Raw genomic sequence first — 22,676 nt, 5'->3', positions numbered from 1 at the left:
TTAGGAGTTCATTCATGGACAGTACCGCTTCTCTCCATGTGTTCCATATTTTTATACATACGCTCACAATGTTGCATCTCCTTCCCTTCCTACTTTAGAAGATGGGTGCCAATTGTTTATATGGCGCCTCTATTGTCCACACTCAGGGACACTGGTGACAGAAGACATCCTACAAGTATGCAGGGAGCAGATGGCTGCCATTCAATCAGATTAAATTATTAACCATTCAGACCTGGAGAGAAGACAGGAGCAATGCTGAAATGTTAGGTGCCTTGTTGTCATCAAGGGTAGCGTAATCTTGACTCAATATGGCATATCCAGTTATAAGGAAATGACTGTAGAAATATATCAAGCATATGAAAGCACCCAGAATCAGGCCGTGGAGCCAAGTTACCCAAATTATTTATTTATTTGATTATTTATTATATAGCACCATCATATTCTGCAGAACTTTACATATATCATCATTACAGTCCCCATTGGGGCTCACAATCTAGATTCCATATCAGTATGTCTTTGGAGTGTGGGAGGAAACCGGAGAACCCGGAGGAAACCCACAAAAACACAGGGAGAACATACAAACTCATTACAGATGTGAACCCAGGACCCCAGAGCTGCAAAGCTGCAGTGCTAACCACTGAGCCACCGTGCTGCCCTCAAATTGGTTCCCTTTTTCCAAAAATTCGTAAACAGGACCTGTAATCCAGATCATAAGTAACCACTTTTGTGCCTCATTTTATTCTTACTTCTCCACTGAATACTCTGCTGGGTTTTCTTTAATACCAAATATTGTTTCAGAGATTTGGGTCTTTTTTATTAAGTGCACATTTTTATGTTCTTTACAAGGGGGCAGTGCTTCCTTCCCCTTAGTGATACATACAGATGCTAGTAGAAGCAAATTCAATGCTTCCATTACAGTATACAGGGGGCAGTGAGGGTCTTTTTATTGACTCGCATTACAGACATTATTTATATTACTGGAGTGTAAAGAGGTAGTGTTGTGGGTTAGACTTACAGCATGTGACAGAAGCGCTTAACTAACTCTGGGGATAAGCTGCTGCCAAAGATTGTTCTGATAAGCAGATCACTCAGAGGAGGAGTCAAGTTCTGACCATTCACTGCAATCAGCTGTACTCCAAATGAGTAAGTGCTAATATCAATGCAGCTGAAGGCAGGCAAGTAGTCACGTGCATGCCATTTTGTACAGGAATAGGGACAAATCATTTAAGAAAGTGATTTGCAAAGATTATTACCTTTTCATGGAGGGCAAAATTATATATAGTTTAGTTATTTTTTAAGTTAGTTGTAATATTAGGCATTTGATAATCAGAATGAGCAATTAGGAATGAAAATCGGCCATGCTTCCATTGACATCTAAATGAATATGTTGCACATTATGAATGTCAATGTATCAAATAAACATACATCATGCTTGTCCCTGGTATCACAAGAATCAGTGGTCAGCATTGGGCATTATTAGAGTCTACAACACGGCTGCATCCATTTATGTTAATGATGGGTGTACATCACTCTTGGTCTTCCTATGGCAGTATTCATGCTGTTTTACATAGATAGAACTGAGCTACAGTACCAGACACAGGCTAAGTACAAGTGTGGCTTTGTTTTTGAAAGAATGCAGCCATGATTTCTAATCTCATACAACACCTTACATTACACACATTATATTTTCGCACCTGTACTGGAAATTAAAGGGGTTGTCCACACTTCTGATAAAAGTCTGCAGTCACGCTATGTCGGTTCACAGGTGATCACGTTACTGTGAGTATGCAATTTGCGTTCATGTGGTCACGTGCCAACTAGACGTACTTGGCTTCCCTCAATTCACATATTGACAGGAGAATAGAAGGTACTTTATAACAGGGTTCCCCAACTCCAGTCCTCAAGGCCCACCAACAGGTCATGTTTTCAGGATTTCCTTAGTATTGCACAGGTGATGTAACTATTGCCTGTGCTGATGATGGAATTATCACCTGTGCAATACTAAGGAAATCCTGAAAACATGACCTGTTGGTGGGTCTTGAGGACTGGAGTTGGGGAACCCTGCTTTATAAGACTATTTCTGCCCCCAATTCACAATTGCTGTGTCTAGATTTTACACCACATTTATTTTTTTCAAGAATTTGAGGAGAACATGTTGACAAGTTTATCAATTTTGCTGAAAGAGAAATATATACTGAGGATTTCCACCAACGTCAGCATATGCAGAGGAGGCAGATGGGGGCTAGTGGCAGGTTTTCAAGCATGTTATGTGTTAGGAGATTGCATATTTCTAATGAGCACCAACCTGTCTTCCATTTAGCAGATTTTTCTTTGTATTAACTGTGTATCTTGGGACAAGGATGCTAAAACCACATTGATTTCCTGCTCCTCAGGGTTGAAAGTTCATTCACAGTGATTGCTACATTGATTCTTTTCCCATCAGTTGGAATCAAACAATCCATTCCCTGGATTAAAGGCTTTTTTGTCTTCAGGCCTCCTTATTTAGGCACTACTTCATGCACTGATATATAATAAAACATGCTTTTCACCTAAACGCATAGTTCAGAAGGAATTAATACATCCACACAGCCCTCGCTATAACTGCTAAGAGCCAAGGTTGGCTGAGCAGGTTTCCATCCATCCTACATAGACAATGGTCCCCATGGAAAGCTGGCAGTGGAGCAGATCACACTTGACACTTAGGCGCTGTATTTTTGGCTCCCTATTTTGTCCATTTCACAGCTGTAAAACAACCTCACCCTTATATTTCAGAACAAAGTTGTATTGTCACTCACTCATTAAAAAAGAAATGCATATATCTATAGAATAAAGCCTAATCACCCTATCATTATAGCTGGTCTCAACTATTCTATTTAAAGAGGACTTGTCACCAGGTCAAAAATAACCCGTTTATGGTTATGTGTTATTCCCCCCAGCTCCCTTGAATATTCAGTTTGGGTCTTTTTAAATTCACCATACGCTTCCAGAGATGTGGCCACCTTCTTTAGTAGTGCTAATTTTTATGATCTTTTCCAAGGGGGTGTGGCTCACAAGGTAATTATTCAGCCCAGCCTAAAGACACACCCCATGAGAATCCTGTAACCATGCCCCCTTGGTAAAGACCATAAAAATTAGTACCAAATAAAAAAAAAGCCATATATCTGGAACCGTATGGCGAATTTACCAAAAAACAGTGGGAATAAAATAATAAGAAAAACTGGACAGTTTTGACCTGGTGACAAGTCCACATTAAAGAGATATTTAAACAGTCACCATAGCCACCAATATAGCTGAAATGAGTATGCTCTCCCCTTTAACTCCCACCATCCCAACCGCCGCACCCCATGCTGTATACTGCTGGGGCCAGTGATTGGCTGCAGCAGTAACGTGTAGTATAGAGTACATGCCAAAGTAAAAAGACGCCGACTGGGAGAATTAGGGACAGGACACTGGAATGGCAAAGGGTGATGCATTATATATGAATTGGAGACTGTGAGCAGCTTTTTAAACATCTTAGAAAACCCCTTTAAGGCTTCAGGATTAGTTAATAAAAGTATACTGGACAGGCAGGTCGTCCCTATTTTTTATGCTTTTGTTACATGGAACAAACACAGCAGCAAGTATAGATGTGGTAATAGGGTTTTGGGGACCAAATAAGTATACAAAATGTCAGAAATTTTAGGGTGTCCCCTGTTCATTCCAAACACAGATTTGGAGTACCAACTAAAAATCACATCCTAGTATATCACCATGGGGTCAAGTATCTATATCATGGTGGAGTAAAGTATGGCAGGCACTCAGCGGTAGGTTTCAGTGCTCAGAGGTAGTAAAAGTGCAAATTAGAAATACCACGGCTCTCATATGATCCAACTGATATTATATTTGTTGAAGCAGCATACAGTCTGTATAGAGAAGGCCAAACAACGTTTCAGTCCATGGACTTTTTTCACGGCCAACAAGAAGTAGTAGACAAGTTTGCGCTGCAGGGATGCCATGGCTGTCATACACTATGGCCCCTCTATTCATCCAAGGCATTACACCAGAGTTCTGGCGTAAATTAAAGTCGTTTAATTTTTGCTCAAAGTGATGTTGTGCATAAATTTTAGGACTTGTGCTATTTTTCCCAGCTCCATACTGTGAAATCTTGTAGAGAACCTTCCCAGAAGAGTGGAAGCCATTATGGCTGCACAGGGGTAGGTGTGAGGGGAGGGGCAGCTCCATTGGAATACCTATGGATTTAGAATGAGATGTCATTAAAGCATCTGTAGGTGTAGGTCTGGATACTTTTGTCATGCAGTGTTTCTTTATTGCAGATTAGTGATTGTCCTTTGTAAGTCTACATTGTCCTCTGACCCACACCGCCCCTTTCTGATGTCTTTTATGCAAGTGTGACATGGCAATTGCAAATAGCGAGCTCCTTCAAAGTTGTTTGTTTTCCTCCAATTCCTCAGTGTTTGCTAGGAATAAATATAGGTTTCTTGCCTATGGGTTCCATGCACTATGTATTGTTGTGTCTAAACAGTGGTGAATTTCACATCCTGTAGATCCCATAACAGAAAGCATTGGAGGAGAACTTCTTTATTACACGAACCCTCTGATGTGGCACCACGGCCAGGGCTGTGCCCTATGCAGTCCATTAATATATTTCCATTGACATTTAAAGGACACATAACCTTTGCTGTTGCCTCTGTTAATTAAACACAGCTCAGATTCAATTGGAACAATGTCATTTTCATCTATGACGTGCCCAGGGTCTGTGTAGAATCAATTACTGTGCGCAAAGGCAGAAATGCTGTGATTCCGCTGACAGTAGGCATCAATGATGGGTAAATCATGCGCTGTACGTTAGCTTGGATGCCAGGGTTTGTACTCTTCATTATTAAGATACTTGGAGGTATAAGAACGGATCTCGGGAGATTTGTTTTTCATGGAATTAGGAAATTACTTATTGAGTTAACTAAATGTATTTTATTTCCATTTATAACTAATTTGTTTGATTGTGAAAAAGTGAATGAAATTAGCAGAAACTGTTAAATGGCGTTCTCTGTGGACAATCCCCTAGAAGAATCCACAACAGTAACTAATCACAGGCTATCCTGCTGCCGGACACCCAACAATCAGTTGAAAAATGTAATGTAATCCAGCAGTAAGGGTGCAGTTACACTTTTTGATTATCGGGAACGAGCTTTCCTAGGAATACTCGTTTCCCAATAATCGTCCGGTGTAAACAGGCTGCCAACCACCCGACAATTTAGTAAAATGTTCATTCATAGGGTTATAATGATTTTTAAGCTTGCTTAAATATCATCACTCTCAGCAGCACGTTGTCCTGTGTAAATAGTATATGTGCTGCCGAGAACAGATATGTGCTATGTGCACAGAATGATCTAATCAATGATCATTCTATGTGCATGGAAGTGCGGTCAGGCTGTCTAAACAGACTATTAAATGATTGCCCATGAGTTCCTGTTTAGCCAATCGACTAGTGCAAACACATCCTAAGACTTCCATGGCACTTGGCTATCTCCTTTAAAGGAAGTCTGTCAGCACAGAATGACTGTTCAAACCAAGTACAGGCGCTTGGTGCACCCTTGGTGTGGCCAAGCATTTAAGTGCACCTTCCCACCTGCTTGGTTTCCATCTATCTCCACCTTACTCTGGCTTTATAAAGCCCGAGCTGTGCAATCAAAGAAGAGGAAGGGTAGAGATTGAGGGAAAATAAGTAGATGGGAATGTGCACATAAATATTTGGTCATTCCAAGGGTGCACTGTTTGAACAGTCATCCTGTGCTGACAGAGTCCCTTTAACCCGGGACTTCCATTCTTGTGATCATTAGGGGCCCCTGTAGTCAGCCCCATCACAATTAAAAGCGTATCACCTAATCGGTTGAACGGTAATACTTTTTGAAGCAACCCCTTTAATACCACAACTGGGAACATGGAATATTATACTGGAAAATCAATGATCTCTTTGCTCTGGTTAATAGCTAAAGAACAAGAAAAGGGAACCGGCTTACTAGCTCAGGATTTGCTAATAGGGTGTTGGTGTTTGAATAAAGGGTTTTTAAACCAGAAGATGCCCTCATAAAATCCTAGTTAATATACCGAATAAACAGGCTCTGTCTGCTTGGTATATCCCATTGTAAGCAACTATGGTGGTTGCTCATTTATCTACAGGGGAAAAAAGTATTCACTTCGTAATAAAAATGTAAAAATCTCAGAATTTCAGCAATGAAAAATAGAAAGAACGTTCTAAGGCATATATGGCATAACCAGATAACCGGGGCGCAGTCACTGTCTCTCTGGCCGGCAGTGTCATTGTTGCCTTGCGACATCTTTACAGAAGACTGTGTGTTAGGCATTGTAGAGTTCAATAAAAGCATCATTACCATTTACCGATACTACATGCACAATCAATTTGGATCAATAAAGAATAATAGTTTTATCATCATTGGACGATCTATTTGTGCATTTACACTGACCAATTATGGTTGCGATTGTTTAGAAAATAACAAAACTTAATTGCCCAGTGTAACAGGCCCTAAATGCTGCTGTATATAGCCATATAACTGTAGGACGCAGAATAGTCTGAGCTGGTTCTGTATCTGCATGCTGATAAGTGTCCCAGTGTCTCCTTATCACCCCCTTCCTTTCACTGCAACCCCTCATGAGTTTGGTGGAGGCAGGAGATGGTCCACAATTAAAATAAACAGGGGGGATGTGTGATATGAAAGAGGTCTTTGTCAACCTGTGACATTTGTGATAAGGAGGCAGATGAATGTCTTTTGTTGCTTGCACACATTGGTAATGATACCATTCTGGGTGGGAAATAAATTCGTAGATGTCATTTTTGGAAATAGTTTCTAATACTTTATTTGTATTGTGGTTATTAAATTTATAAAAAATATTGCTGCAGCAGTATAAATGTCCAATGTCCTTTCTTTGCCACTAAAAGCAGTTAACCTTCAATGAATAGCTATTGCTATGAATGTAAGGTGCGCTTTTACATAGCAACCTGCTGAATCCTCCCGCTCCTGACGGCAATGTGTCTGGGTCAATTATCCTTTTATTATAGGCTGGCTGCAGGCATCCTGTGTGTGACCGTGGAAGTGTCTGTCCCAGATGGCTGCACTGAACAGGTCATGTGGAAATGTGAATGTAGGAGAGGGGTGATGGGTGGAAGAAGGGAAAAATGGATATGACTTTACCACTGCAATCAGCCGATAGCTCCATTAAATATTCAAATACTGTTTTCACAATTAAAACACTTGAGGATTTTTGCATTCGTGGTGAAAATTTTTTTATTTTTAGCCGATGCAATTTGGGGAAAAAAAAATACAACTGATTAGTTTATTAGCCTTATATATTTGATACCATTGGAAATATTTATTTTTATTTATTTATTTATTTTACTCACTTATATAGCGCCATTAAGTCCACAGTGCTTTTCAGGTATTATGGGCACTGTCCCCATTGGGGCTCACAATGTACATTCCCTATCAGTATGTCTTTGGAATGTGAGAGGAAACCCAGGCAAACACGGGGGAGAACATACAAACTCCGTGCAGATGTTGTCCTTGGTTTATTTATGTCTTTATATTTTGATAATAAGTACATAATAGAAAATTCCTCACACCAGTCTACATTTGTGTGTCTATGGCCCAACTAATCTTGTATACAGATCCACTGTATTCTTTGAAGTAAGTGTAATAAAAAATGTTCTAGAGCGTGTGATACTAAGTGTAAAAAAAAATGTTCTAGAGCGTGTGATACCAATATAAAAAAAGTTCTACATCATATGATGATAGCAATATAAGAAAATGTTCTATCGTATAATAACAATATAAAAAAAGTTCTAGGATGTATGATGATATAAAAAAGTTCTATATCGTATGATAACAATATAAAAAATGTTCTACATCGTGTGATGATAACAATATAAAGATCATACAAAAATAGCACAATGAGAAGTATATAAACCTTTACAGACCATGCATCCGACTAGTGCATCAGATTCCTCAATTCTGTCATTAGCAGCATACATAGAAAAAAAAGCAGTCGACTCTTGTATCTAATGTATGATCCCTTGCAATCTGCTTCAAATATTACAAATAAAGTGCAGTATTAACCAACATGAAAATGGTTCGAAATTTAAATAAAAATTCGGCATCAACTCTATGCACTGATTATTCTGAAAATGTGGACTTTTTATACTGTTGTGGAACACTGTTGGTGATTTCTGTACTTTATTTGTTACATTTGAAATTGATTGCAATAGATCCAAATATAAAGTTCACGTTTTGGCCAGACATTGATATATCGTCTTAATTGTAATTCGGGCGCTCCTCCCATTGAGTGGCAGATGCATAGATGTAAACTCCTTTTGATGGGAAAGAAAAGGCCTCCGTTGTTCCGGAGTGTTCAGCTATGCACCAAATACCTTGCACTTGTTGTAATGGGCCTACTTGGTTGACCTTGTGCCCCCTCCTTGTTTTTGTCTGGGAAGCCATCACATGTGAATTGTCTGACTGGCACAGGCATGGACGTCCAGCCCCAGATACCATAAATGTGTTTAATACATTTTGCATGTCCTACAACCTTTCTTTTAAAACACTAGTTAAAATAAAATATTCTAAATTGTTTTGGGAGTTTCTTTTGTAAAAAAAAAAAATAATAATAATAGTTGAAATTTGTTATGCCAAGTATACTATGTAGGAAGAAACCTAATGTCAAATGACATTTATTAATATTTAGACTTATAGACATTTACTCAAATTTAAAAATTCATGCAAACTTCTTGGAAAATGTTTTAATAAGTTTACGTCAAATCCCCAAAAAACAAAAATAGAATTGTATACTTTGGTACAGGTAGAAGAAGGCAGAGTATTTTTTTTTCTTTGTAAAACTGGGTCACAAGTGGTGAAATAGATCTCCTCTTTTTTCCTCGGTAGAATTTGCAGACAATGCACCTGTCTGTTTAGAACCATACATTAAATGTTACCACTTTCCAACATACCAAGTATTATGCTCTTCCTAAAACTTGTCTTTCGGAGAAGTCAATTTTCCTAGACGACTATACCCTCTTATTAGCAAAGAACAAAAGTAATGTAAATGATAGCAGCATGGCCAGATAGACTCAACAAACACATAGAAATGGGCTCTCATCTCCTTACAGCCCTACAGAACAGACTGGTCTCAGGGAGGTAGGGGCGTGTTCACATAACAATAGCGGAAAGCCAATACTGCCCCTTTCACAGTGCTGAGCTGGAGCTTAGGAACTTCACTGACACAGGGAACTGAGCTGAGGCAACTCTGGGGATGGTGGAAAGGTGGGGGGTAGAGGAAGAGAGATGACAAGAAGGGGGGGGGGGGGTGTAGATGCAACCAGGCAGAAAGTCTGAAGCACAAGTGAACTAAGCCTTGGCTCAGGTCTTCTCATAGAAGAATCTTTTTCCCACATCTGCTCAGAGATTATACCATGGACAAGGGTTTTCAGGGTCAAGGCTTAACAGCAAGTTTTAGGCTGTGATGCTACAACAGTAACAACTAGAAGGATCATCAGTGGAAGGTGGTGGACACGGCTCTTTAACGCACATGTAAGTTCTCTATGGGCTTTGAACTTTGAAGCTCATCAGAAATGGTCGTGTTTATCAACACCAAGCTGAAGTCACTCATCAGCCTGTTCAAGAAGAAGAGTAAGTATTCCTTTACAAATGGGCTCCGAGGGGCCTGTTAGAAGACTATCCATTTTATGTCCGTGCCTAGTGAATGAGGATGATATTGAGATAATGTTTTGTAAGGAATATGCTGGGTGGCAGGATTTGCTGTCAATGTCATGGCTTTAGTCCAACATGCACTTTCTATCATTTTTTTCTCAAGATGCATGTCTCTGTAGTAAACTCTTTGGGTTAATATTTTGCAGATTGAATTGTCATGTGAATGCATATATTTTAAGGTATTTTTGTTAACATTTTTGTGTTAAGAGATTTTTTTGGGAGTATTGGCATGGAGATGGTTTATCACACAGAGTCTGATGATAGTAAATCTTGATTTATTGTACCTTATTGTGATTTTAGTGGTGTAAATACGTAGGATTGTATCACTGATCACGTCTCTTGTTTTGATAGTAAGCGCCTCTCTCGGAGCTGGGTTTCTAGATTGTTAAGTCTACTCCATAGAGATTACTAATAAATGGAATTAATTTGTAGGCTGTGCTCCATCCTCTCAGCGTGCCCATGAAAAGCTTTGTTGAATTAGGATTTGCAATGCAGCGAGCTCAGCCTAGAGATGTGTTTAGAGAACCTCCCTAAGCACAAGTTCCTGAACAATAGAGCTGGTAGCAGCGTGCTACCGGGGCTTTACCGACAATGAGCACTTGCTGCAGAGTTGTAACTAGGGATCACTGAAATGCAAGGTAGCATTGAACAAGTATTTCAAATCATCATTATTGTAAATGAAATCTGGAATCTTAGGTTAGGTCTTTAAAGAAGCATAGACTGCGGTTGTGGTCTTGGGGGTTGTTATGGTGAACTGTAAAGGCATCTGTCGGTTTATAACCATATAAGCCCCTGGGTGCCGGGGGCTATTGTCATCTTACAACAGATATATCACATTCCACCTGGTTGTGCTGGTTACACACACATAACCTGTTCTAACATATGAAGCACTGTAAAGTACAATTACTTCATCAAAAATCATCAAGTAATATTTAATCAGGAGAACTATTTGTTGTCATCAATAACATTCATTACATTCTATATCTACACATTGCAGCTGCACCATGCAGTCCGAGAACTCCGTCGATTGACGCAGTTTTCAAATTCACTGCAGCTAAAACATTAACATCTCATTGTTAAGGGCCACGTGGTATACTGTCGTTTTGTTAAATACCCACGCAGCAAATTGTAAGCCTTGCTGATCAACATGTTGGCATGGCTGTCGGCCTCATCATGGGCGCACGTCAGCTGCACTGCGGCCGCAACGTGTAAATCAGTCATCCAATGAGTAATTAATTAGATAGCGGCAGATACAATGTCAAAGGAAAGCTGTAGGTGTAGTAGGCTTGCCACTATAAATGTGGTTGTTGTAGACATGTAATGTAAGTAATGGCCACATGTTTTTCTAACTCACCTTTATAGCACCATTCATTTCCACTGCGCTCTACTGAAATTATTGTCACTGCTCCCATTGGGGCTTACACTCTAAATCCCCTATCAGTACAATTGTGGAGTGTGGGAGGAAACCGGAGAACCCAGAGGAAACCCACTCAAACACGGAGAGAACATACAAACTCCTTACAGATATTGTCCTTGGTGGGATTTTAACTCAGGACCCCAGCTCTGCAAAGGAACAGTGCTAAACTCTGAGATAACTATACCTAGTTATACTAGTGTTGGCACAGAACTAACACTGTCCTTTATGTAGTTTGCCAATGTTGTTACAGAGCTTTTTACGTTTCAATAGCTAGCATTCAGGTTATGGACAATTGGCTACTTTGTCTATGGCGATAGACTCCTAACCTAAAGTTAGATATATCATCAGCCTGATTGATCATTGTGCGGGTATTAGGTCACTTATTAGTTTACTTGTATATAGAATAAACGACACTTTTAGATAACAAAGTGCTTTCACAAAAGGAGGAGATTTGTTAACTATTTTTGGACACATTTAGTTGTTACTGTGTAACTTTGGTAATCTGTAGATTGGGATTTAGAAAGTAAAGTAATAATTACTCATTGATCAGTTTTCGCTCCGTTTACATTTGATATCTTGTAACATGATGTCGTAAAACATGCTGGTACTTCACCTTAGTCGGAAGTACAGCAAGACTATTAGCTGTTGGCCATTACCTAGAGGCTCCTCTCAGATGTGCGCCAGTCCTGAATGTTCCTTATGGCTCTTTGAGTAATTGGTCCTTTAGTTAAATCCTAAATTTTAATCTCAAACTGTTTATTGGCCGAACAGAATAACATTTTCCTTTGATGACTGAAAGTAAAGTACTTCAACTTCTCACCCCATCATAAAAGGTGGATCAGCCTGGAGCTACCTTGTGGGGTTGGATGAAACGTCTGACTAGTAATTAGCTGGATATTTGGGAGTAGACCATGCTCTGCAGCCAAGTGTGTCCTGAAGGCTCTGTTTTTAGCACGTACTAATTTCTGCAGGATATCATTTCTGGATCCATATGGCGGTACTGTATTTTCCATTGTCACTTGCCTCTGGGGATTATTATATGCGTGTGTATATCCATGACAGCAGCAGAAAGCAATCTGGCACACTTATTTTAGTTGAACGTTGGTACATGCTGGTTATAAGAGTACCCTTTCTCCAGAAAGTTGATTCCTTGATGTTTAATATTGGTTTCCTTTCAGATAAAAAAACATATTTGATAGCAGATGGCATTTCTTGTCTTGAAATGGAATTCAGTGTATAAACACTGCAAACACTCTCATTTATGGCATTTGGATTCGACATGACAGTTTCAGCCAAATTTTAATGTGATTTTGACAATTTTCTCATCTTTCTTAAAATCATAGAACTATGCTAAATCCTTTTCACAATAAATGGGATTATTAGGATCTTCTGCCCTATATTTCTCTTGTGTGTGTCATGTAAAATACAGGCAAGTGGAGGTTGGCTTACTTCCATCGCTTAATCCGGCTAATCTTGGTTTTAGTATGTAATTGTATTGATTATCCAGCTTCTTTCTAGTTAACTGGTTCATCACCTTTTGCCTAATTTTGCTATGGTTTATAGAGCTGGTATAATCACAAATTACCTTATTCTATGCATGTCTTATCTCAGATGCTATATTTCATTATTTTAATTTCTTCCAATCTGAAATCTGCAAGCAACATAAATTTATTTAGGATTCTGTTTTCTAATATTCACCTTGAACAAGTGAACAGAATTGCTGAGTAGATATATCTCAGTTACCAGAGCCATTAATTTGAAGATAAGCCGTATGCTGTAGGCCAAATATTTGACACAGCTCAGTTACTAGTGCTGCCAGCCGCATCTTGGACACAATGCCAGCTGCTTCTTCATTTATCAGCTTCCTCAAGCAGAAAACCAACTGGGAAGATGCAGAATCATCTCCAGATTGTTGCATTAAACACATTCAAGCAAACAGGTCACTTTCAAAGCTGGCGGAACAATATAGATTAGAAAGCTCAACCTGCTGTTTTTATGTTTCAGGAGAGGCCACAGATCTAATGTATGTGGGACATTTCCAGAGTTTCCTGATGGCAGATATTAGGTAGAAAAGAGTTAGAACCTATGTTACCCTGGTAGAGGAGCGGCTGCCAGAATGGTCTGCCATTCCCATTTTCTCCATCGCTTGAATGTGCAGGTTTATGTGGGATCAAGAGTAATAGTTGTTGGCAACATAATGTGCATAGTTTAGAAAAGGTAATTTATCACTTGTTTTACCTCTAAAGCAAAGTTTTTTTTCTTTTCACTAGCGGTTTCCAATCTAGATGATGAAAGTAAGTGGACGGTTCATTACACAGCGTCTTGGCACCAACAGGAGAATGTCTTCCTTCCATCATCCAGACCTGAATGCGTAGAAGATCTGCACAAGCAAGCCAAAGTCAACCTGAAGACAGTGCTGCGAGGTAAGGACTTCTGTGCTACTCAAAAAAAGATCTGTCACTTATAATAAGTGTGAAATTCTCTTGAATTCGCCATTGTTTGTTATTTTTTCTTGTGCCTCTCCATTCCTGAATTGGGGCCGCCTCTTCGAATGTAAATCTTGTCTTTTTTCAGCCAACTGGGCAGAGTCATCATAGAGATGCCCAATTAGAACAGTTGAGGATACCACCCACTTGCCTAACAAGACTATGTACAAGGAAGAGAGAGCCTCTGGAATGGAAAGGAACAGGAACAAAAGAAAAAAAAACTCAAAATTCAGGAGAAAATAAGCATTTACACCACATAAAAATGACATATTTATGGCAAGTGACAGGTCCTCTTTAACCTCTTACTAACATATGACATACAGTTACATCATATTCCGGCTCTTTGCATTTGATGCAGGCTCAGAAACTGAGTCCGCATCTTTACCGGCAGATGATGGCTGTGATATTCAGCCATCATCTGCCTCTAACAGCCGCAGCTGTTAACCTGTTAAGTATTGTCGTCAATCTCTGACAGCGGCATTTACAACACGCTGGCCGTGGGGCATGTCGTCCCTACATGACGCAATTGTCGGCTGCCTAGGAGTTGCCATGACAGCCGGAGGTCGACTGAAGACCTTCTTACCTGTCATGACAGTACTACTGTGAACGCCAGCTTCTGGCTGGAGTTCATTGGAGACCGTGATTTTTGCTATATACAGCAATACAGTGGTATGGCACAAGTGATCAGATGATCGCAGATTCAAGTCCCTTAAGGGGACTAACAAGTACAATGAAAAGTAAAATGTTTTTAAAAATATAAAAAAATCGGAAAAGTTCAAATAACCCCCCTTTTGCCCCATTAAAAATAAAGAAAAAAATACACATATGTGGTATCGTTACGCTTGTAAAAAGTCTGATCTATCAAAATATAAAATGAATTAACCTGATTGGTAAACAGTGTAATAAGAGAAAAAAAATATCAATGACAATTTTTTTTTTTTCGGATGTTGCAACACTGCAAAAAAAATGCAATAATAGGCAATGAAAACATCATGTCTACCCCAAAATGGTATAAAAATCAGCTCAGCGTGCAAAAAACAAGTCCTCACACAGCCGCAGCGGACAGAAATTGAAAACATTATGGGTCTCGGAAAATGGCAACACAAGCCACATTTTTTCTTCCACTATAGAAATTTGGTATCTTCATAATTGTACTGACCTGGAGAATCATATTGCCAGGTCATTTTACTGTATAGTGAACATGATCAATATAAAATCCAAAAAACAACACGTCCCGCAAAAAAAAAAAACAAGCCCTCATATGGCTATGGGGACGGAAAAATAAAAAAAGTTATGGCTCTTGAAAAAAGAAGAGGATAAAAGAAAAATGGAAAATCACCATGTCAGGAAGGGGTTAAAACATGTCACTGCTTAAGAAGATTGTAAAAAACGCCATAAAAAAATAAAATAACAATAAAATAGTTGTAGAGTTAAAAGGAACCTTGTACAACATGAAGCGATATTAGGCAATATCGGCCCATGGTCGGCCAGTCTCTGTCACCATTGAGATTGTATATTGCTATTGACTGAGGAATAATGGTCCTATTTAGGTTTTGAGTTTCCTTGCTGTGTGTAGCCGGGAGGAAATATAATGACTATCTAACCACTCCATGGGGGGATAGGACTGGTCTCAGCTCTAGGGATACTAATCCTGCTTAAAAGCTTATGCTGTCTTACTACTAATCTTACGTTACACTGAAGGGCTGGAATTTAAGAAGGAGTTCTCCGTGAGGTGGAGGAGTCACCGTCAGGTCTGCACAGATGCTCAGCTTTTTTTTCAATGTTCACGAGACCTGTCACCATGGGAACATGGAATAACTTTGGGAAATCCAGTCTGATCCATATAGTGTGCCCTTGGTAACACATATGGCTAGTTTATCTGCTTTAGTATTTGCCTTTAAGTGCATTTAAGGATACATAGATTGGTGTCTGCAGGAGTATCTGCTATGGTGGACAGCCAGATTTGTCGTTTTAATGAAGATGTTGCAGTAAAGTCCAGGAGTGGGTGATAAATACAGAAGTGGTGACGTGTTTCTATTATACCTTTCCTCTGATTGTTCCGCTCCTGGTTTTGGGTTCCAAATATTGAGTTAAAAAAATTCACCGAATACTCAACGTGTGCACGTGTCCTAAGGTTACATTCCCACGATGAGCTTTTGGTGCGTTTTTGACCCTGTGTATTTTTGCTGCTTCAAAAACGCAGCGTCTAAGGCAGGGAAGTCAAACTTAAACACACAGAGGGCCAAAATGAAAAACGTTCACAAAGTCGTGGGCCAACCAGTATACAGTATAATGAGCCCCACATAGTCCTCCATACAGAATAATGAGCCCCACATAGTCCTCCATACAGAATAATGGGCCCCACATAGTTCTCCATACAGAATAATGGGCCCCACATAGCCCTCCATACAGAATAATGGCCCCACATAGCCCTCCATACAGAATAATGGGCCCCACATAGCCCTCCATACAGTATAATGAGCCCCACATAGCCCTCCATACAGAATAATGAGCCCCGCATAGTCCTCCATACAGAATAATGGGCCCCGCATAGTCCTCCATACAGAATAATGAGCCCCGCATAGTCCTCCATACAGAATAATGGGCCCCGCATAGTCCTCCATACAGAATAATGGGCCCCGCATAGTCCTCCATACAGAATAATGGGCCCCGCATAGTCCTCCATACAGAATAATGGGCCCCGCATAGTCCTCCATACAGAATAATGGGCCCCACATAGTCCTCCATACAGAATAATGGGCCCCACATAGTCCTCCATACAGAATAATGGGCCCCACATAGTCCTCCATACAGAATAATGGGCCCCACATAGTCCTCCATACAGAATAATGGGCCCCACATAGTCCTCCATACAGAATAATGGGCCCCACATAGTCCTCCATACAGAATAATGGGCCCCACATAGTCCTCCATACAGAATAATGGGCCCCACATAGTCCTCCATACAGAATAATGGGCCCCACATAGTCCTCCATACAGAATAATGGGCCCCACATAGTCCTCCTTACAGAATAATGGGCCCCACATAGTCCTCCTTACAGAATAATGGGCCCCACATAGTCCTCCTTACAGAATAATGGGCCCCACATAGTCCTCCTTACAGAATAATGGGCCCCACATAGTCCTCCAAACAGAATAATGGCCCCACATAGTCCCCCATACAGAATAATGGGCCCCACATAGTCCCCCATACAGAATAATGGGCCCCACATAGTCCCCCATACAGAATAATGGGCCCCACATAGTCCCCCATACAGAATAATGGGCCCCACATAGTCCTCCATACAGAATAATGAACCCCACATAGTCCTCCATACAGAATAATGAGCCCACATAGTCCTCCATACAGAATAATGGGCCCCACATAGTCCTCCATACAGAATAATGGGCCCCACATAGTCCTCCATACAGAATAATGGGCCCCACATAGTCCTCCATACAGAATAATGAGCCCCACACAGTCCTCCAAACAGAATAAGGAGCCTCGCGTAGTCCTCCATACAGTATAATGGGCCCCGCATAGTCCTCCATACAGAATAATGGGCCTCACATAGTCCTCCATACAGAGTAATGGTTGTTCTGGTGTCGGGGGCCAAATGTAACCACCCTGCAGGCCAGGTTTGGCCCGCTGGTCAGAGTTTGACACGTGTGGTCTAAGGCCACATGCACACCTTGAGTATTTGTGAGCTCTTTACCTCAGTATTTGTATCCTTTTTTTTTTTTCAGTGGCCAGATGTACACTGGCCAGATGGGAGCCATTCTTTTGGCTGCTTCTGATCATAGAGCCCTATGGACATGTTTAGCATGTACAGTATGTAGCTTCTAAGGTATATATGCTAATTGTGAATGAAAAACAAGCCTTATAATAGGAAAGCAGACATTTCATTCTAAAGGGAAGGTTCACACAACACCATGAAAAATTGCTCATCTGCACTGCGCCATTGAATAACATTGGTCCGAGTGCTGTCTGATTTTTTGATAGTACTTGGACCGAAGATATAGTCGTGTGCACGAGCCCCAAGGTGGCTACCCAAACAACATTTATCATAAGTGATCCAGCCATAATCATCAATATTCTACAGTTAAAGACTTTTAGACAAAGGGGTCAGTCCGACCCAGAAACGCGTCGCTTGTACAGAGAAATAAACCTACATCTATTACCTATTGGGATCGAATCGTTTCTTTTCATTGAGCAACGCCGGCTATATATCCTGTATTCCTCTGGGGTTCTGGCAACTTCTAAAGTCGGCGCTCTACAAAGTAAAGGGGCAGCTTCATGTATCTGTGGTTTCACTGATAGAAGTGCCAAGTAGCATTTATCAGCTATCAAACAAGACAATACAGGGATCAATGAAATCAGTTTTTTAAGAACGGACAAAAGTTTTTGTGTCTGCACAACTTTTTTTGCCAACAGATTGCTGCTGGATTCGTTCTAACGGATGATTACTGGACATGTGAACAGAGCCTTACTCACTATACACCAACCCTACCTCCCACTAGAAGGGCGAGCAAGGTCCCCATCACACAAGTCAGTTTATGTAGCTTAGATACAGTGTCAGGTCATGTCAGCTTAGATACAGTCAGTTCATGTCAGCTTACATCAGCTTAGATACAGTGTCAGTTCACATCAGTTTATGTAGCTTAGATACAGTGTCAGTTCACGTCAGCTTACGACAGCTTAGATACAGTGTCAGTTCACATCAGTTTATGTAGCTTAGATACAGTGTCAGTTCATGTCAGCTTAGATACAGTGTCAGTTCACATCAGTTTATGTAGCTTAGATACAGTGTCAGTTCATGTCAGCTTAGATACAGTGTCAGTTCACATCAGTTTATGTAGCTTAGATACAGTGTCAGTTCATGTCAGCTTACGTCAGCTTAGATACAGTGTCAGTTCACGGCAGTTTGTGTAGCTTAGATACAGTGTCAGTTCACTGCAGCTTATGTAGCTTAGATACAGTGTCAGTTCTCGGCAGCTTATGTAGCTTAGATACAGTGTCAGTTCACGGCAGCTTATGTAGCTTAGATACAGTGTCAGTTCTCAGCAGTTTATGTAGCTTAGATACAGTGTCAGTTCTCAGCAGTTTATGTAGCTTAGATACAGTGTCCGTTCTCAGCAGTTTATGTAGCTTAGATACAGTGTCAGTTCACATCAGTTTATGTAGCTTTAGATACAGTGTCAGTTCACATCAGTTTATGTGGCTTAGATACAGTGTCAGTTCACGGCAGTTTATGTAGCTTAGATACAGTGTCAGTTCACATCAGTTTATGTAGCTTAGATACAGTGTCAGTTCACATCAGTTTATGTAGCTTAGATACAGTGTCAGTTCTCAGCAGCTTATGTAGCTTAGATACAGTGTCAGTTCACGGCAGCTTATGTAGCTTAGATACAGTGTCAGTTCTCAGCAGTTTATGTAGCTTAGATACAGTGTCAGTTCTCAGCAGTTTATGTAGCTTAGATACAGTGTCAGTTCTCAGCAGTTTATGTAGCTTAGATACAGTGTCAGTTCTCAGCAGTTTATGTAGCTTAGATACAGGGTCAGGTCACATCAGTTTATGTAGCTTAGATACAGTGTCAGTTCACGGCAGTTTATGTAGCTTAGATACAATGTCAGTTCACATCAGTTTATGTAGCTTAGATACAGTGTCAGTTCACATCAGTTTATGTAGCTTAGATACAGTGTCAGTTCACATCAGTTTATGTAGCTTAGATACAATGTCAGTTCACATCAGTTTATGTAGCTTAGATACAGTGTCAGTTCTCAGCAGTTTATGTAGCTTAAATACAGTGTCAGTTCACATCAGTTTATGTAGCTTAGATACAGTGTCAGTTCACATCAGTTTATGTAGCTTAGGTACAGTGTCAGTTCACGGCAGTTTATGTAGCTTAGATACAGTGTCAGTTCTCAGCAGCTTATGTAGCTTAGATACAATGTCAGTTCACATCAGTTTATGTAGCTTAGGTACAGTGTCAGTTCTCAGCAGTTTATGTAGCTTAGATACAGTGTCAGTTCATGGCAGTTTATGTAGCTTAGATACAGTGTCAGTTCTCGGCAGTTTATGTAGCTTAGATACAGTGTCAGTTCTCAGCAGTTTATGTAGCTTAGATACAGTGTCAGTTCTCAGCAGTTTATGTAGCTTAGATACAATGTCAGTTCTCAGCAGTTTATGTAGCTTAGATACAGGGTCAGGTCACATCAGTTTATGTAGCTTAGATACAGTGTCAGTTCACTGCAGTTTATGTAGCTTAGATACAGTGTCAGTTCATGGCAGTTTATGTAGCTTAGATACAGTGTCAGTTCACATCAGTTTATGTAGCTTAGATACAGTGTCAGTTCTCAGCAGTTTATGTAGCTTAGATACAGTGTCAGTTCTCAGCAGTTTATGTAGCTTAGATACAGGGTCAGGTCACATCAGTTTATGTAGCTTAGATACAGTGTGAGGTCACATCAGTTTATGTAGCTTTAGATACAGTGTCAGTTCACGGCAGTTTATGTAGCTTAGATACAGTGTCAGTTCACATCAGTTTATATAGCTTAGATACAGTGTCAGCTCTCAGCAGTTTATGTAGCTTAGATACAGTGTCAGTTCACATCAGTTTATATAGCTTAGATACAGTGTCAGCTCTCAGCAGTTTATGTAGCTTAGATACAGTGTCAGTTCACATCAGTTTATGTAGCTTAGATACAGTGTCAGATCTCAGCAGTTTATGTAGCTTAGATACAATGTCAGTTCACGTCAGTTTATGTAGCTTAGATAAAGTGTCAGTTCACTTCAGTTTATGTAGCTTAGATACAGTGTCAGTTCACATCAGTTTATGTAGCTTAGATACAGTGTCAGTTCTCAGCAGTTTATGTAGCTTTAGATACAGTGTAAGTTCACATCAGTTTATGTAGCTTTAGATACAGTGTCAGTTCACGGCAGTTTATGTAGCTTAGATACAGTGTCAGGTCACATCAGTTTATGTAGCTTAGATACAGTGTCAGTTCACATCAGTTTATGTAGCTTAGATACAGTGTCAGTTCACGGCAGTTTATGTAGCTTAGATACAGTGTCAGTTCACATCAGTTTATGTAGCTTAGATACAACGTCAGCTCTCAGCAGTTTATGTAGCTTAGATACAGTGTCAGTTCACGGCAGTTTATGTAGCTTAGATACAGTGTCAGTTCACATCAGTTTATGTAGCTTAGATACAATGTCAGCTCTCAGCAGTTTATGTAGCTTAGATACAGTGTCAGGTCACGGCAGTTTATATAGCTTAGATACAGTGTCAGTTCACATCAGTTTATGTAGCTTAGATACAATGTCAGCTCTCAGCAGTTTATGTAGCTTAGATACAATGTCAGTTCTCAGCAGTTTATGTAGCTTAGATACAGTGTCAGTTCACACCAGTTTATGTAGCTTAGATACAGTGTCAGTTCACACCAGTTTATGTAGCTTAGATACAGTGTCAGTTCACACCAGTTTATGTAGCTTAGATACAGTGTCAGTTCACACCAGTTGATGTAGCTTAGATACAGTGTCAGTTCACACCAGTTGATGTAGCTTAGATACAGTGTCAGTTCACACCAGTTTATGTAGCTTAGATACAGTGTCAGTTCACATCAGTTTATGTAGCTTAGATACAGTGTCAGTTCTCAGCAGTTTATGTAGCTTTAGATACAGTGTAAGTTCACATCAGTTTATGTAGCTTTAGATACAGTGTCAGTTCATGGCAGTTTATGTAGCTTAGATACAGTGTCAGGTCACATCAGTTTATGTAGCTTAGATACAGTGTCAGTTCACATCAGTTTATGTAGCTTAGATACAGTGTCAGTTCTCAGCAGTTTATGTAGCTTAGATACAGTGTCAGTTCTCAGCAGTTTATGTAGCTTAGATACAATGTCAGTTCATGTAGCTTAGATACAGTATCAGTTCATGGCAGTTTATGTAGCTTAGATACAGTGTCAGGTCACATCAGTTTATGTAGCTTAGATACAGTGTCAGTTCACATCAGTTTATGTAGCTTAGATACAGTGTCAGTTCACATCAGTTTATGTAGCTTAGATACAGTGTCAGTTCTCAGCAGTTTATGTAGCTTAGATACAGTGTCAGTTCACGGCAGTTTATGTAGCTTAGATACAGTGTCAGTTCACATCAGTTTATGTAGCTTAGATACAATGTCAGCTCTCAGCAGTTTATGTAGCTTAGATGCAGTGTCAGTTCACACCAGTTTATGTAGCTTAGATACAGTGTCAGTTCACACCAGTTTATGTAGCTTAGATACAGTGTCAGTTCACATCAGTTTATGTAGCTTAGATACAATGTCAGCTCTCAGCAGTTTATGTAGCTTAGATACAGTGTCAGTTCACATCAGTTTATGTAGCTTAGATACAATGTCAGCTCTCAGCAGTTTATGTAGCTTAGATACAGTGTCAGGTCACATCAGTTTATGTAGCTTAGATACAATGTCAGTTCTCAGCAGTTTATGTAGCTTAGATACAGTGTCAGTTCACACCAGTTTATGTAGCTTAGATACAGTGTCAGTTCACACCAGTTTATGTAGCTTAGATACAGTGTCAGTTCACATCAGTTTATGTAGCTTAGATACAATGTCAGCTCTCAGCAGTTTATGTAGCTTAGATACAGTGTCAGTTCTCAGCAGTTTATGTAGCTTAGATACAGTGTCAGTTCACACCAGTTTATGTAGCTTAGATACAGTGTCAGTTCACACCAGTTTATGTAGCTTAGATACAGTGTCAGTTCACACCAGTTTATGTAGCTTAGATACAGTGTCAGTTCACACCAGTTTATGTAGCTTAGATATAGTGTCAGTTCACACCAGTTTATGTAGCTTAGATACAGTGTCAGTTCACACCAGTTTATGTAGCTTAGATACAGTGTCAGTTCACACCAGTTTATGTAGCTTAGATACAGTGTCAGTTCACACCAGTTTATGTAGCTTAGATATAGTGTCAGTTCACACCAGTTTATGTAG

General features: G+C 40.0%; 1 protein-coding gene across 6 annotated transcripts in view; it reads left to right on the top strand.

Moving 5' to 3' along the window:
• NHSL1 (NHS like 1) overlaps positions 1 to 22,676 on the top strand; it is a 228,286-nt gene that overhangs the window by 144,702 nt on the left and 60,908 nt on the right. For 5 of the 6 annotated variants that reach the window (XM_073671331.1, XM_073671329.1, XM_073671334.1 and 2 more), the window contains exon 2: positions 13,464 to 13,616. In XM_073671331.1, coding sequence (XP_073527432.1) covers positions 13,464 to 13,616 — 153 coding nt within the window. Of the gene's footprint in view, positions 1 to 9,352; positions 9,696 to 13,463; positions 13,617 to 22,676 lie in introns of those variants that run through there. The other variant, XM_073671335.1, reaches the window with a different exon arrangement.

Source organism: Phyllobates terribilis, unplaced genomic scaffold (genome assembly GCF_046119375.1).
Source record: "Phyllobates terribilis strain yellow unplaced genomic scaffold, ASM4611937v1 Scaffold_3__8_contigs__length_932513732, whole genome shotgun sequence".
In the NCBI taxonomy this organism is placed as follows: domain Eukaryota; kingdom Metazoa; phylum Chordata; class Amphibia; order Anura; family Dendrobatidae; genus Phyllobates; species Phyllobates terribilis.
This window is presented reverse-complemented; position numbering and strand designations above follow the sequence as displayed.